At 39.8% G+C, this 17,449-nt stretch overlaps 1 protein-coding gene across 3 annotated transcripts in view; it reads right to left on the bottom strand.

The window, feature by feature from the left end:
• Positions 1-17,449, bottom strand: part of BBS9 (Bardet-Biedl syndrome 9) — a 227,777-nt gene that overhangs the window by 203,595 nt on the left and 6,733 nt on the right. For all 3 annotated transcript variants that reach the window (XM_053409545.1, XM_053409544.1, XM_053409546.1), the window contains exons 6-9: positions 7,393-7,567; positions 6,092-6,173; positions 4,692-4,872; positions 3,438-3,567 (exon numbers count right to left, since the gene is read on the bottom strand). In XM_053409545.1, coding sequence (XP_053265520.1) covers positions 3,438-3,567; positions 4,692-4,872; positions 6,092-6,173; positions 7,393-7,567 — 568 coding nt within the window. The remainder of the gene's footprint in view (positions 1-3,437; positions 3,568-4,691; positions 4,873-6,091; positions 6,174-7,392; positions 7,568-17,449) is intronic.

Here is a 17,449-nt window from a genome sequence, read left to right as displayed (position 1 = left end):
TTTTCTACATCTGGATGATGATGAAGACTGTATGTGCAGTGGTTTTCTTTATAACTCCACCCACAAGTTCACATTTCTTCACATTTCACTTGTTATATTAGCTTCAACATTCATGTTTGTCTGCTGTTGGCTGTGCTAAACTACAGAGAATGTAAAACCCAAACAGCTTAGCATATTGTTTAAACTTCCTATTACACTTAAAAGGTAAAAAAGGTAAAGGACCCCTGACAGTTAAGTCCAGTTGCAGACAACTCTGGGGTTGCGGCGCTCATCTTGCTTTACTGGCCGAGGGAGCCGGCGTTTGTCCGCAGTTTTTCCAGGTCATGTGGCCAGCATGACTAAGCCGCTTCTGGCACAACGGAACACCAAAACCAGAGCAGCACATGGAAATGCCATTTACCTTCCAGCTGGAGTGGTACCTATTTATCTACTTGCACTTTTGGGGGCGTGCTTTAGAACTGCTAGGTTGGCAGGAGCTGGGACCGAGCAACGGGAGCTCCTCCCGTCACGGGGATTCGAACCGCTGACCTTCTGATTGGCAAACCCAAGGCTCAGTGGTTTAGACCACAGCGTCACACTAAACCACCGTGCAAACAACTGTTCATCATCTCACGTAGCAATTAACTCCTGTCTAGACTACTGCAGTGCATTATACATGAGGCTACCTTTGAGGACAGCCTGAATGCTACTGCTTGTTAGGAGCAGAACTTAGTTCTGAAATATTTTCACTGGCTGCCAATCTGTTTCTCAGCACTGTTTCAAAATGTTGGTGCTTACATCATCATCATTTCTACTACTACCACCACAAACACCAACACCACCTTCATAAATCACATCTTTATTCTTGTGGGACCTTTCCCTTCAGTAGGTGACAAGCACTGCCTCTGTTGTCTTTTCAGCACCTACTAAACTAAAGACTTTCCTCTTTCAACTAGGTTTTTGAGATCTTTCCCAGTCTGCACCTACACTGGAATTGTTTTAAAGATGTTTTAAATGTGGTTTTTTTATTGTTTTATCACTTCTTGTTGGCTGTCTTGGACTCCTTTGGGAGAAAAGGTGGAACATAAAATCAATAATAAATTTTTTAAAAAATTGCCAGTTAGATGGGAAACATTGGGCAGTTCTGAGCATGCAGTTCCTCCCTCCAATTCACCAGCCAGGGCTGTTGGTGCAGAGAACTGTTTAGAAGCTAAAATCCCAGCAATTCCCTGTTGGGAAGATGGATATGGATTCAGACCCAAACAGAAGGATTTTAACTTTTTTAAAAAGCGCTCCTCACAAGCAACCTGAGCTGCTTTGTGCACAGAGCACTGGATCAAATGGATGTTTCTTTATATGTTCCATAGATTTAACAGTATTTCTACCAAAACAAATTGTTTCAGAATCATTCTGCAGGAACCGCAGGAAGTAGGCTATTTCATTACTCAGTAAAATAATATTCTCAAAAGTGAAATAATGTACTTTCACTAACTTGTCCATACCTGTCATCTCCTTATAATAAAAAGCACTGGATTTGTTTTGAAGATACACTTGGGTCTGTAGTTTTGTTTAACATTTTTCAGCAGAACCTCTCTCCCATGAAGGGCAACTACAGAGCTTTCACTAATGAGTAATATACCTACAATATTTGATAAGAACAGAATTGACAGGTGAGTTCTTCCTAGATGTCAACTCCCCCCACCCCCCAGCAAAAAAAGATAATAACTAGAGATATCTTAACTATTTCTATGACTTGACTAAGTCTATTCACCCCCTGGTAGCCATATTCCAAAGTTAGTTCCACCACTGAACCCTTCTGAAATTCTAAATTAAGCCAGGGTTAATGAAAACATTCCCAATAAATATTCCTTCCATCCCAAAAAGCAATGCTTTCAAAAGCAAGCAATAAATCAGGAATCTAAATTGTCAGCATGCAAGAGAATTTACCTTAACCTATAAGAAAATTTCATGTAGATTGCAATCCTAAACCTAAATCCCACTAAATCCTAAATCCCACCAAACTCAGCAAGGCTTACTTGAGGAAAACCTAACAGTTTACAACAAATCAAACAAATCTGTCCAATAAGCTTAATAATTATGTAAACTGTTGTGTTATTTGGACAATTTATACCCCAGTTATATGTAAACAAAGCATAGGCATCTTCAACCACAAATATAAAAAGTATCAGAATTTCTATTACTTCTATTACAGAATTCTAAACAGAAGAATTCTGTAATACTTCTATTACAGAAATTCTATTACAGAATTTCTAAACACAACTAACAGAGCAACCACTTTAGTATAAAACAAACATAAAAATCAGCTACAAAAATACAAGGAAAATTCACAGTAAACAAGTTACAAAATAGCCTCTAAACATCAGGAAGTAAAATATTACAAATGAAAACCAACTAGAGAGTTTAATCACGTCAATCAAACACATCAATATTCTAAGCCAATATACAGTATTCAACCTTCTTATTCTAACACACCTTCAAATCACACTCTCGGCGCTCTGCAAGCCTTGCATCCTCAGTCAACAACACTCACATGTCTACACCATGAGACCCAGACAAACCTCTCAAATTGTAATATCATTGCTAAATCTACCAGAGGAATAGAGCATTAGAACGCACTGGACCTCAGTATAGACATTTATTTTATATTTCTTTTTCCCAAAGGGAACCTGGTAAGCCTTTGTTGTGGTCAATGTTAGCAATGAGATATCCCTCCGCTCTTCCTTATGGTAAAAAAAAAAAAAAAGGTATAGGACCCCTGGACGGTTAAGTACAGTCAAAGGCAACTATGGGGTTGCAGGACTCATCTCGCTTTCAGGCTGAGGGAGCTGGTCTTTGCCCACAGACAGCTTTCATGTGGCCAGCAGGACTAAACCGCTTCTGGTGCAATGGAACACCATGATGGAAACCAGAGCGCACGGAAATGCTGTTTACCTTCCCATCGCAGTGGTACCTATTTATCTACTTGCACTGGTGTGCTTTCGAACCGCTAGGTTGGCAGAAGCTGGGTCAGAGCAATGGGAGCTCACCCCATCTTGGGGATTCAAACTGCCAACCTTCCGATCAGCAAGCCCAAGAGGCTCAGTGGTTTTGATCACAGCGCTACCTGCTCCCTTCATTATGAAGAGTGGCTGTAGGAGAGGGGATACGACCCCATTGCTTGCTGCCAATCTAGGTCAGGATTGTGCCCAGTTAACAGGGTTGCGTTTTACCTAACTCCTTAATTTCAGCTTTTTTGGCTTTACCTTTGCTTTTTAAAGTTCAATTGTATTAATTTTAAACATACAAATAATTAATATGATTTATTTTTTTCAAAATTCCAGAAGCAGCACTGTTGCTTACAGCTGGTCAAGAGCAACAAAATTAGAATCAGTCAAAGTGTATTCCAGAAAAAGAATGAAAAAAACAACTTAAGCTAAAATTATGCCATTAGTACTTACAGTAATTTCCCCACTCTTACTGCCACAGGAATGTGGGGAAGCTGAGCTGCCCACTTTAGAGTCACATCTTGATAAACGTGTAGAATGCTACTGTGGTTTCCAATTAGAGTGTTAACTACGGCTCCAGACACTACAATATATATGCAAAGAGTTTAGAACCAATCTGTCATTCAAATTGCTTTAAGCTTATACCATTTCTCCCTTCGTGAGGCATAATATAATACTTTATCTACCTATCCATCTATCTATCTATCTAACCCCACACTGTACACTGGAAATAACCAATTTCAACTAATTACAAGTACAAAAAGGTATACAGAGTTTATTATTATTTTGCTTAAATAACAGAAAAAATTCTGGGAATATTATGGAAACAACCTAAATTATAGAACATTTCAGTCACCAACAATTGTGGACAGCTGTCAGCTAAGGCCAACACTTCCTTCACAGCTCAGACACCAAGTCTTCATCTTCCTTTGTCCTCTTGGTGTCACTTAAAGCAGATCAATTCACCCTGCCGTATGGTAAGCCCTGATCAAACTATTATACTTCCAGTACAGGTGTCCCCCCCACATATGTGGGGGCTACATCCCAGGCTCCTGTGCCTGTGAATTTGTGTAAAGTGGGGAACACCCTCTAAAAAGTCCCAAAATGCCCACTTTCCCCCGTTCTCCAGCTCTCTCTCTCCCTCTCACCCCCCTCCCGCTCTCTCTTTAACTAGAGTTGAAGCTAAGGGATGGACTGGAGGCTGGAGAACATGCAGGAAAGCTGATGTTGAACTATCCCACATCAGCTGTTAGGCAAGGAGACTAGGCAGCCTCAACAAAGCCCCACTGCGCCTCAGGTCTCCCTCACTGAAGTCCTTTTCAGGCTCCAGGAAACATCTCTTTGCAAGTCATGAGGACTCTCCAACTCTCTTGCACTATTTCCTGGTATAAGTCTATTTAATTATTTTCCAGTGCCAGACGTATATGCTGTCTCGCATAAGTGTGCCTGTACATTTTAGTCACCTATTGCATTTGGTGAAATATCAGATGAATCCTAATTATGAACAGTATTAATTTGTTGCTAACGAATATAATGAGCTAAATACCTGATCACTTAATGTTTTGTTGGTAAATCAGAGACAGAATTATGAGCAAATAACATTGATAAATATCTACTTTACGTTGGATGTTAAACTGTTCAGGTAGTATAGTCCAAAACTGCTTATACTAAACCACAATTTCTGCTTCCAAATTTCTATTTACAAACCTGAATATGGAAGAAAGCAACTTGGGCTGTGGTCAAGCTTTTTAATGAATCGAATTTGTCCGTTATCCTTAAAGCAAAAGAAGTTTCTTTCCCCAAGCACAAACACACTGGAAACAAGTTGGTTGACAGAAACAACACATATATCCAACGCTTGTTCTCCAATGTTTAAAACCCAGTCCACCTAAAGAAAAAATAAAATCAATGTACTTTAATTACATCACAAGGATGGCTCAGACTAAACTAGTTAGATATCTCACTGAAATCAAGGGGACAAATTTGTTTTTAAAATGTAACAACCTAGGCTGCAATCCTAACCCAATTTCCCTGGCAGTATGTCCCATTAAATTCAACAGGACTTACTTCCAAGGAGAAAGTAGACCTGCACCTGCACTGTTGGTTCCCATTTAAATAAGTTACAATGAAGTGCAACTAACTTTGTCTGGATACTACCCATACATAGCTAGCTTTGTTACAATGGAAGTTATAAACAGAATACAATTGTAAAGAGACTAAGTAAAGGTAAAGGGACCCCTGACCATTAGGTCCAGCCGTGGCCGACTCTGGGGTTGCGGCGCTCATCTCGCTTTATTGGCCAAGGGAGCCGGCGTACAGCTTCTGGGTCATATGGCCAGCATGACTAAGCAGCTTCTGGCGAACCAGAGCAGCACACGGATACGCCGTTTACCTTCCCGCCGGAGCGGTATCTATTTATCTACTTGCACTTTGATGTGCTTTCGAACTGCTAGGTTGGCAGGAGCAGGGACCGAGCAACGGGAGCTCACCCCGTCACGGGGATTCGAACCGCCGACCTTCTGATCGGCAAGTCCTAGGCTCTGTGGTTTAACCCACAGCGCCACCCGCATCCCTCTAAGTACAGGGTGTCATAATCTGCCGTGCTAACACAGGAGTTAATATCTTGACTATGTAACATCAGTTCATTTTGTGATTTGTATTGTTTAATTTCTCTTTGCTTTATTGGTTGCCATCAATACCACTCAGTTCAAGAAAGGCAACACTCCAGCATGCCAGGAGGAAAATAATAAAGTGCTGTATAGCATGCATCCCATTGGTACAAATCAAAGAAGATAGTGCCCGGGTATAAATAATGTGAAGTGGGGTTTTTGTTTCCTTTCCCCATAGTAACAGCAACAGTGCTTCAACAAAAGCTACATTTTAAATGCTTTCAGCATCTCAAAACTTAGCTGCTCTCTTGCCCCAGTTTCCTTATGTGATGAGGAGCCTTTTTCAGGAAAATCAAACACAAACATCATTGCTGGGCTGGGGACTGTATCAACAGAAGTCCATTAATAGAGCTGAATCCTTCACAACTATAAACTAATATTTTAAATCCTTTAGAATATGGAGCATCACTGATTATCCATAAGAAGCAGCAAATTTACCACAAGCCTTTTTCCTGACCCACGCTTTTGTTGCTCATTTTCTTGGGTCTCAGCGTCCTTTGCAAATGCAAGCACTTGGTACCTATTGAAAAAACAAGCAGTATCTCTTAACATTTTTTAATACTTTCATATTGGGAAATTACTTCAGAGTGCATAAAAAACCTGATTTAAACCTATTTTCAAGACTCCCATCCTTTATTCTTATGAGATGGAATAATTGCATTTGCAAGTATGACTCTTAACAAATAATTTAAAATGTGTCTTGCCTGGATAGCCCTCAATCAATCAATTCAGTTTATTGCATTTTAGCAAACAGCCATTACACGCATAAAAATAATAACAATACTGCTACTAATAGTGGTTTATAATTCTACTCCCCAACCTTTAGATGCTAAATCATTTCCTATAGCGCCTTTAAATTTGTTACACGATTTTGTAGATCCTTAATAAGAAATTTGGATATTCTAAAGGATATATACTTCTCAACATCAGACAACAGAAAAGAGGTCTTTGAAGAGATAGCCTTCCCTTCTGCGATCTTAACAATGGGTGGATGTAGTTGTTTCTAAGATCGTTATAAAAAGGGCATTCAATGAGTACATGAGTTGTGTCTTCTATTGACACAGAGTTACAGCTGCAAATTTATATTTTTACATATTTACATCTTTAATGAGAATATTGACTTTTATTTGATTTCCAGCCAAACATATTCTTTTCAACAAATACATTGCATGCGCAAAAGAAAGTTTTTTAATTGGCTGGGTGGGTATGTTTACTTGTTTTTATCTTAGGGAAGTTAAAGGTTTTAAAGGTTTTCTATTGTTGATATTGGAGAAGTGCTGTATGGAAAGGCAGACTATAAATATTTTAAACAAACAAACGTGTGCAAACAAACATGTTAACTCATTTCCCCCTACACTATGGGTTGGATCCAGACATAGTCATGGTCAGAATAGACCCAATGGAATCAATAGAACATTAGTCTGAGCATGACTAAGACTGGAACTAACCCCATGGTTATGTGCAAAAAAAAATCTAAAGGAGCTCTTGGACATTCGGGGATAGGAGTGAAAATGAGGTGTTGGTGTACTTTTTTTAGTACTAACTGCTGTTGGAATTTCTAGGATACCTAGATGTAATCAGTGCCAAAACGAGTTGCCTAGCTGAGCAGACCATTAAATCAGTACAGTGTTTTTTGTTTCAGATGCATCCTCCCTAGTACTTGACCATTTTGATGTAAGTAAACAGTAAAGGGCAACAAATACAAAATAAAATGTTACATGTTTGACATCTCTACGTACTTGTAACTCTCAACTTGCCGGCAGGAAGAGACAGTAATGAAGGAATCTGTTCGAGAGCTATATGTCAGCGGACCAGGAAGAAGAAAACCAGGTAGAAAACGGCCAAATGAATAGCTTTCTTGTTCAAATAACATAAGCATTCCATCCACAGACTGTATACAGATCAAGTCACGACCTAAATAAAAAGGAAGCAGTGTATAAGGTCTTCCATTTTGCAGGAAAATAGGCTTAAAATTGAATGTACATGCATATTTCCTGAACACACACTACAGAATCACTTGTACATCCTTTGAAGAGTATGTAACTGAACACAACCGACTACTGCAAAATTATTAAATTTATTTATCAATATTTTTCCAGCACAAGAGGCAAATGAAGTTCCTAGGGCAAGGAGTCCCACATTACAACAAGAAAGGTCCTCTTGAATGTCTTGCCCTGTGCTGTACCCCAAGTTTCTTACTGTTTCTTATGACGTGTAAAATTTTATGTTGCCTAAGTTCTTAGTACAGTGGTACCTTGGTTTAAGAACAGCTTAGTTTATGAACAACTTGGATTAAGAACGCTGCAAACCCAGAAGTAGGTGTTTTGGTTTGTGAACTTTGCCTTGTAAGAAGAACATGTTTCGCTTCCTGTTGAATGTGTTCCATTTGTAAATTTAGTCCCTCGCTGCTATGAGAAAGCATGCCTTGGTTTAAGAACGCTTTGGTTTAAGAACGGACTTCCGGAACGGATTAAGTTCATAAACCAAGGTACCGCTGTATTGGGATTGTTCCACCCACCTACAGACAATCTTCTGCAACAATGTGTTTTCTGTTTGTGTTACTCTTAGGGAGCAAACCAGGCCTAACAGACCAGGGTCAAGCATAATAATAATAATAATAATAATTATTATTATTTATTATTTATACCCCACCCATCTGGATAGGCGGGAGGGGGGGAGTGTTGTTTGCTTTTTTCTGCATCAGGTCAGCACTGCTGAGTGACCCAAGGGACAAGGTCACCCACAAACGCCCCTTTTCACATTTTCCACTGGCTACCACTGGCAGAAGCACCACCAGCTGCAGCTACTCCAGAGCTCAGGCCTCCACTACAGAGAACGCCCCCTTCCCAGCAGAGAGAGAGATGTGGTGCACCCTAAGCCAGGCATAGGCCTCCAGATGTTTGGGGACTCCAACTCCCATCATCCATAGCTAACAGGACCAGTGGTCAGGGATGATGGGAGTTGTAGTCCCAAAACATCTGGAGGGCAGAGTTTGCCTATGCCTGCCCTAAGTCCCACCATCAACATTTGGGGGAAAGGGTAGAATTGCAGCCTAGACAATTTAAAATAAAATACCTTATAGAAAAAGTTATAGTTCACTTAGAAATTTCTCAGTTTGATTTGGTTCTTTTATTCAATCTTGAGTCCCTAACATACAAACGAACTTATCTCTGTTTTATGGAAAACACTTATTGTAGTTGTAACATTGTGCAGTTATATTACTAATGTTCTAACAAAGGAGATATAGTTTCAAGCAATTCTCAACAAACACATCAAACCTTCCAGATTCAAATAAAACTGCCTCTTCTGAAAGAAAAAAACCTCTTATTAAACATAAGGTGCATTATCTCAAAGTGTAAAAGTTATTTTATTCTTTTACTGACTGTTGATCGGAAACACATTTCCATTATACCAAGAGCTTTAATAAAAGGAGCTAGCAGTCTGAGTTAACAAAATCGTAAATCAGCATATTAAAAAGTATTTCCATCACTTTTAAAAAGAATCCTGTTTCCCTTATTAAACATGAAATAGAATGAAACAGCACATTAATCATGACATCTAAAGGAAGGTAGCTAACCAATGAAAAATAATCTTTTCATATTAGAAAATGTATATATCATTTCTATTTTACAAAAAATAATCTGAAGTGTAGAAGTCACAGAAGTATAGTCCAAAAACAGTCATATTACAACATCACCATTTTAAAAAAAAACCCTCAAAGTAATACCATTTTTTCTTTTGCTTTTTCTCTACAACTGTAAGTGATAAAGACCAAATATATCATATCATTAGATTCTACTCCTTTAAGCCTCTGCCTAGAAGTTTCCCTGACAGCTTAAATTTGATTATTTGTTCCCATCACAACACATTAATTCATGGTATTTTCAAGTTAGTTTCAGATTTCCAAGTGGTGGTAATTTTAAGACTTTCCTGTTGCTTTAATAGTAAAACTCATCCATCTTTCTAGGAAATGTAAACTCTTTATAGTTTACGCCAATGAACAAATGCTTCCTATTACTAAATTCAATAATTTTAAACAGAATTATAGGTTTAACATGTAGAATTCTTAAAGCATTTTTGAACAGATGAATTGTTTTAGAGTTATGACTTTCCTTAGGTTCCTACAACAGGACACATGTTTTTTAAATTATAGGACAGGATATGTGGCTTCTGTTCAATTTAGATTTTATTGTTTATAACAATAGAAAGCGTTTGTTTATATTTATCTCCATATAAATACATACACTCCCATAAATGCATAGCCAGTTGTTGAAATTTGGAAGAAGAAAAAAAACTTGTTAAATAGCAAGTACTTATCTAATCCAAAAGATTAAATAATATAGCAAAGTTCTTGATTCATAATAGTTCCTCTGACATTCTGATATGTAAGGAATTCAGCTGGGTAAATATGCTAAACCAATCAATAATAATGGTTCAAGTCAACATTTGGTGGATTGCTTAAAGTTCCAGATACAGTGGTACCTCGAATTACAGAGACTTCAGGTTACAGACGCTTCAGGTTACAGACTCTGCTAACCCAGAAATAGTACCTCGGGTTAAGAATTTTGCTTCAGGATGAGAGCAGAAATCGCGCGGCGGGAGCAGGAGGCCCCATTGGCTAAAGTGGTACCTCGGGTTAAGAACAGTTTCAGATTAAGAATGGACATCTGGAACGAATTAAGTTCTTAACCCAAGGTACCACTGTACCCCAAACATATGAAAATTCCAACAACATATGAATATTCAGAAATTAATCCATGCAAATGTATATAGTACATAGGAGACTAACAACAAATCTAAATTAATAATTTTTTAGCTGCAATGAACACTCACTATGAACAATATTATTATAGTGGTACCTCGGCTTAAGAACAGTCCTGTTTAAGAACGATTTGGTTTACAAACTCCGCAAAACCGGAAATAGTGTCCCGGTTTGCGAACTTTACCTCGGTCTAAGAATGGAAGCCGAATGATGGAAGGGCACTGGTGCCGGGAGGCCTCAGTAGGGAAAGCCCACCTCGGTTTAAGAACAGTTTTGGTTTACGAACAGACTTCCGGAACGGATTACCGTAAGTTCGTAAACCAAGGTGCCACTGCACTATTATTATTAATAGTTTATCAGAAAAATTTCATTGATAAAAAGATAGTGACAAAAAAAGAAAGAAAAACAAGAATGAAAAAGAGAAAAAATGCTCAGTTACATTTCCATACATAATACATATTTGTTGTTGCATAGTCGTTTAGTTGTGATGTGTATAATCTTATCCTAATACACATATAGTTAGTAAAGGCAAAGGTACCCCTGCCCGTACGGGCCAGTCGTGTCCGACTCTAGGGTTGTGCGCCCATCTCACTTAAGAGGCCAGGGGCCAGGGCTGTCCGAAGACACTTCCAGGTCATGTGGCCAGCGTGACGAAGCTGCCCTGGCGAGCCAGCACTAGCGCAGCACACGGAAACGCCGTTTACCTTCCCGCTATAAAGCGGTACCTATTTATCTACTTGCACTTAAGAGTGCTTTCGAACTGCTAGGTGGGCAGGAGCTGGGACCGAACGACGGGAGCTCACCCCGCCGCGGGGATTCGAACCGCCGACCATACGATCGGCAAGTCCTAGGTGCTGAGGTTTTACCCACAGCGCCACCCGCGTCCCTTTAACACATATAGTTATCAATAACCTAAAACTATGTAATCTCACTCTAAATATCATTATATTTATCCCAAGAAAGTCTGTGTCTATAATGTGTCCGTTCATATGTTGCCAATATTGTCATGTTGTCAAGCCACTGATTAAGCGGAATCATTTCTCTATTCTTCCAATTCATCAGTATCAGCCTCTTGGCTGGGGAAATACCCGAAAACCCAAGGTATACAAATAGTGCTACAGAGCATTACAGACATACATTTAAATATGTTGATATTTTAGGAAGCATGCTCTGCATATGAAATACAGAACTGCTTTTTAGTACTGTATACAATTTGCTAAACCAATTTCCATGTCTATAAGTATACAATACAAAGACTCAGGATAGTTTTGTACATCAGCATTCTTACTTCTGCTCAGTTATTCTTCTGTTTGTCCCCATCTAATGGATGGTAGCAGGATTTCATTACAATATGAACCTTGCAGCCTTCAAAGAGTGCAACAGAGAGAACAAATTTAAGGACGGACACAAACTTGGGAGTTTGGAAGGGTTGGTGTGCTTAACCAAGGAATAATTTCAGTCCAATGAGAAAATGATTGGTTTCTGTAACCTTCAACACTCCAAGGTATTCCCCCCACAAAAAAATCAGTTTTAGCTAAATTCAAACATAATTCAGGTTGAACAGTAAATCTACACTCAAACTCAAAATCCTTTTCAATTTAAGACCTCTAGTCTCTATCAATAACACCTGAAAGGGGCCCTCTAGTGTTTTGGCATACATCCTAATGCTTTGCTCTTTTCTAAAAAAAAAAAGAGTGGGGAAGATATTTCCATTTCCTCTTAAGTTACTGCTGAAGTTAAAGAACATGGGTTACCTGAGTGATACTAGTGACTTCTTCTAGCGATTTTTTCCGTAACAAAATGCCAAAAAAGAAAGGTTTTGCTACCCCATGGAAATAGTGATCATAGTTCTCAACTACTGTCTCATTGGTATGATTGTTTTGGTCTTCCAAATCAAAACCACATGAATTGAACTTGTGTTCATTTATCTAAAAACAGTGACAGACTTTGGGCTTTCAAATTTCAGCGGCGCCCTGAGCAATGCCGAAATTCAGCATCCCACACCTCTCACCTTCCATTGTTCGTCACTGTTGCAGCACCCTCTGCGCTACCCTCTTGGCTCCATACCCAGCGTGGGTGAACTGTTCATGCTCCCCTAAATCATAGAATCATACAATTGTAGGGTTGGAAGGGACCCCAAGGGTTATCTAGTCCAACCCCCAGTAATGCAGGAATAAATTCGCCTCTGCTAAAAGGTTCATAGGATAACATGGTTTGGGTGGGGAACGGTTTTCATTGCCCTTCTCCTGCACCCTTCATTTCAGCCCATTCCCACTCCATAACTCAGCCCACATATGCCCAGCATCTCTTTGCTAACCTCTGGCCCTGCCTCGCTCCCCATGACAGTTCCTCCATCTTGGCACACACAGGGCAGGAATGAGTCTAGAGATGAAGGTCCAACTCCATTCTTTGCCCACAACTGCCTTGATGACAGATGCAAGGTCAGTGAACAACATAGTGCAACCAGAAACATAATGCAGATTTCCAAAAGTACATTTGTGTGGTTCAAAAGTTCAATTCATTGTTTTGCTGTACCTTATAATGACTGATAACAATGGGACAAGTAAGTAGTTCAGGCTCCTCTAGAACCCCAGATCCTGATCAAACCAACCTATTACTCCCTCTCCTGCCACAGACACATTGCACAGAGGATTCCATAAAACTCCACAGCACAGAGGAGTTCTATCAGAACTATCAGAGTTCTAAAGGTGATGTAATGCTAGAAAATATCCAATACAGTCATACCTCGGGTTATGAACGCTGCGGGTTGCGTGTTTTCGGGTTGCGGACTGCGCCGAACCCGGAAGTACAGGAACACGTTACTTCTGGGTTTCGGCACTCGCGCATGCGCAGAAACACAAAATGATGTCATGCGCATGCACAGAAGTGCCGAATCGCATCACGCGCGTGCGCAGACTCAGCTCCTCAGGCTGCAAACATGCCTCCCACACGGATCATGTTCGCAAACCAAGGTATGACTGTATGACATTCTTAGGGCAAAGTTACATGAAATATTTGTGTCTAAAAGTATAATCACAACACAGCAGCTAGTTGTTGTTGTTGTTTAGTCGTTTAGTCGTGTCCGACTCTTCGTGACCCCATGGACCAGAGAACGCCAGGCACCTCTGTCCTCCACTGCCTCCCGCAGTTTGGTCAAACTCATGCTGGGAACAGGTCATAGTGGAGAGTTTTGACCAAACGTGATCCTCCTGGAGGAGGAACCGGCAAGCCACTCCAGTATCCCTGCCAAGAAAACTCCATGGACAAAGACAACAGCAGCTAGTATTGTACTTAAAAGAAAAGAAACCTCCTTAAAGCTTTTCGAAGATTCCACTAAATACAAAAAAGACAGTACTCCAGAACAAAACTGAGTTTTAAAAGAGTAATTTTCCTCTGAATTTGTTTCTTTGAACAAAATGGAGACCATGCCCTGCTAACAATCACTGAAAGCAATATTCGCAACCTGCTGCACTGAAGGGGATGAGATTGGAAGCTTCCATTCACAGTTTGTAACAACTACATTTTCAGTATACGGACTAAATGAGAAACTGCAGTTTGTTACAAACCAGCAGTGGAAGCTTCTACTCGCCTCTGGTTGGGCAGGATGAGATGAAATGGAGGGTATGCACAAACCCAAGACACAATGGGCCGTTGTTATTTCTCAGCAGACAATGTTTAAAAGCTGTTTACATTAAGGGTTAAGTGCCATTCTGCAAAGAAGTAGTTGATAAATCATTGACCAAATTTATATCTGTGTCTAATTTAAATAGAAGTAAAAGATACACTTAAACTTGCAACATAAAGCTTAGATGATAATCTTTTTTTCTGGACTAGCACCTAATAAAAACCACCCTTGCAAAATTGTGGAAAAGTAAACCCCCAGTCTACCACTCTTATAAGTTTCCTGTTACAAAGCTGCATGGTTTTTACATATGTAGTACTTTGCTATTAAGAAGAATTCTTCCTCATAGCACCTTCTTTGTTGTAAGTCTGAAACATGCTTTGCCTCCAGGCTGAACTATAATAAAAGTAAAATGGATTCAGACATTTGGCTGAGAAAAGCTGGCTTTTCTATAGCCTTTCTTCCCCTTGTAACTTTTTTCTACTGTTTTAAAAATACAATTGTTTTTATTATTTCTCTTTTGTTTTGCTGGATCCATGGATTAACATAAAACAGATGTGTAATTCTGGGAGCGGTTATATATATTTTTAATAGCGTAACAGTCCTTGTGATCCTTACAATGCTACTTGTGTTAAGATTTTTCAGAGGAACCATAAAAATGCTACATCCCATTCAATATTCACTTTCTGAAATAACAAAACCCCAGCTTGTCCCCTTGTTACAATGTGCCATGGCAAGGGGCAGATTAAGGGGAGAACAGAGCCCTGACACATCCAGCTGTACCTCATATACCATGCTTTGCCTGCTATTTTATATGCATCATCTGATGCGGACCTTCAGCATGGAGTGGCCAAAGATACTTGACTGATTCTCACAATTGGCTGATCCACCATAACATTTTACTATTATCTTGCAGTGGATCATAGTTTCATGTTTAAAAATCAACATGTGATAGAGCTACTGCCCAACACAAATTTAGCAAATTTCAAGTCCACTCAATGATGACAAATCGCCAGTATGAATCATTCATAAATCTGGGATCACTAAAGATCTCCACTGTGGTGTTGCTTGACAAATTATTTTCATCACATTAAATCCTATAGCTGGTGCAACGAAACCCGTATCGAGTGTAACGTATATTATAAAAGCAAATTAATCACTAATTATGACTAAAGAAATACCTAGCCATAAGAAATGAAGTCTGCATAGCTAGAGTACAGGTCCTGCATGAATATGCTGGCAGAGCACAAGGAATTGGTTTAACTAATCTTTGTATGGTACTTACAACCTAGTTATTTACACCAGATGTTATACTGAGAATGTACAACAGCACAGAGCTGGTTTTTCTATCCTCCAAAATTCTTGATTTTGGCATTAAGCCTCAGTTGCAAGATAAGAAAGCAAATGGTTACAAGCAATGCCGTAACAAAAAGAGGGGCAACTTTTATGACATGTTTGGGGGAGGGGGTTATTGGCTTTCCCTTTTGTTTTGTTTTATTGTGTATTATTTATTATGCTATCTGAGCTTCCAGTGACACAGCTGGATCCATAAGCACCCCAAATTCTGAAGCTGCTCCTTCAGATGGAGTGCAACCCCATCCAAGTTCAGCAACTGTCCAATTTCTTAGACACGGGACCACTCCCCCACAATGCCTCTGTCTTGCCAGGATTCAACCTCAGCTTGTTTCTCCTCATCAATTTCACTACTGCGTCCAGGAAATGGTCCAGGAACGACATGGACAGACCGCACAGGTGACCTCAGTGGCTCCGAGTACTTAGTATCAACTTTAGTTTGTGCAACAGCTACAACCATTCTTGAACAAGGATAGCTTTGCCACAGTGGTCCATACATTGCTAACCTCATGATTAGACCACCATAATGAACTGCATGTGTGGAACACTTTTACCAGGTATGGAAGCTACAACGAAGGCAAAATTAAGCAGCAAGGCTGCCCGGCATTACTCATGTTGTGGCAAGTGTTGAAAGATCTGCAAGGGGTTCTACCAAGCCAAGTTCACTGTATCGTCGTTGAAATTTACAGCCGTGGACTACCTGAGACCAAGATACCTGGCAGATTGCCTCCCCCAGTACAGACCAAGGCAATGTTTAAGACCTGAGGAGACCCGCTGGTTTGCCAACCAGTGGATTGTCGCTTGATGAAAACATTCTTGGTGACAGCATTCACACTCTGGAGACAGAGGCAGAAATTACCTTTAAATAGTCATTACAAATACATGTTTACTATGATTGTTAGTTTATATATATAGTACACTGCTCAGTTTTGTTTGTGATATGAAGTTATGTTTTCTTTTTATCCAGTTTAAGACATTTTATTGAATGCTGCTGTATTTTTATGTAAACTGCTTAGAGATTTTTTATTATATTAAGCAGTATAAAAAATTGTATAAACGCATAAAGTGATCATATTGATAAGCCATCCCCTCATTCCAGGTGGAGACCAGGACTTCAGCAGGACCTAATGGGGCAGAGCTGTTGACCAAGTCAGCAGGGAATTATCAAAAGATGATCATCAGAAAATCATCTTAATCCATCTGCCTCCTGAGACGGACCATGTTAATGGATCGTCCACCCTGTGCAGCTTATGCAGTCATAGAGTCAAAACTGATTAGGCCAACAGACATTTCTAGCTCACCCACAGATCATCCATTCCCAAACTCTGTACAGAAAACCAGATTCAATGTGCGTCTTGCCACATGTGTTGGTCCTGACACTAACTGAGACAGCCCCATGGTTAACATGCCAACTATGAACTCCTGAACCGGTTCTGATTATTCTGGCACTGTTCACAAGGAGATGCGCACTTTCCTGTACGTTCATTGCCTATGACTGAAACAAGGGGCTATATTTTTAAACATTTTTATTTCATTTCAATTCTGGCTGAAACACATCAGAGACCTCTAGTGGTTAAATTTGTTAATGCACATCACGTAAAACTGTAATTCATATTCTACCTTATGTAGTCAGAAGCAGGCTTCTTGCTGTACAACTAATATTAACATGAAAGGATCATATTATGGCCAAAAAACAAGTACAGGAGACGCTCCACTTTAGAAGCTCATCTTACAATTTGTGGAGGACAGACAGAATGATGGCGGGGGGCAGAGCTAGTGCACTCATCCTCACATGTTAACAATGTATCAGAAGAACTGATTCACTCTCACATATTCTAGCAAATGTGGCTCTTATAGTTTAAAAAAAATATATTCTACCTCTAAGGAAGTATGACCACAAGACAGGCAAACAGCATCATCTTTTGTACGTAGTAAGGAGGCACTAGGGACGTGGGTGGCGCTGTGGGTAAAACCTCAGCGCCTAGGACTTGCCAATCGCATGGTCGGCGGTTAAAATCCCCGCAGCGGGGTGCGCTCCTGTTGCTCGGTCCCAGCGCCT

The sequence above is a fragment of the Podarcis raffonei genome, chromosome 12 (genome assembly GCF_027172205.1).
Source record: "Podarcis raffonei isolate rPodRaf1 chromosome 12, rPodRaf1.pri, whole genome shotgun sequence".
Taxonomy (NCBI): Eukaryota; Metazoa; Chordata; class Lepidosauria; order Squamata; family Lacertidae; genus Podarcis; species Podarcis raffonei.
Note: the sequence above shows the minus strand (reverse complement) of the source record. Positions and strands in the feature narration are given on the sequence as shown.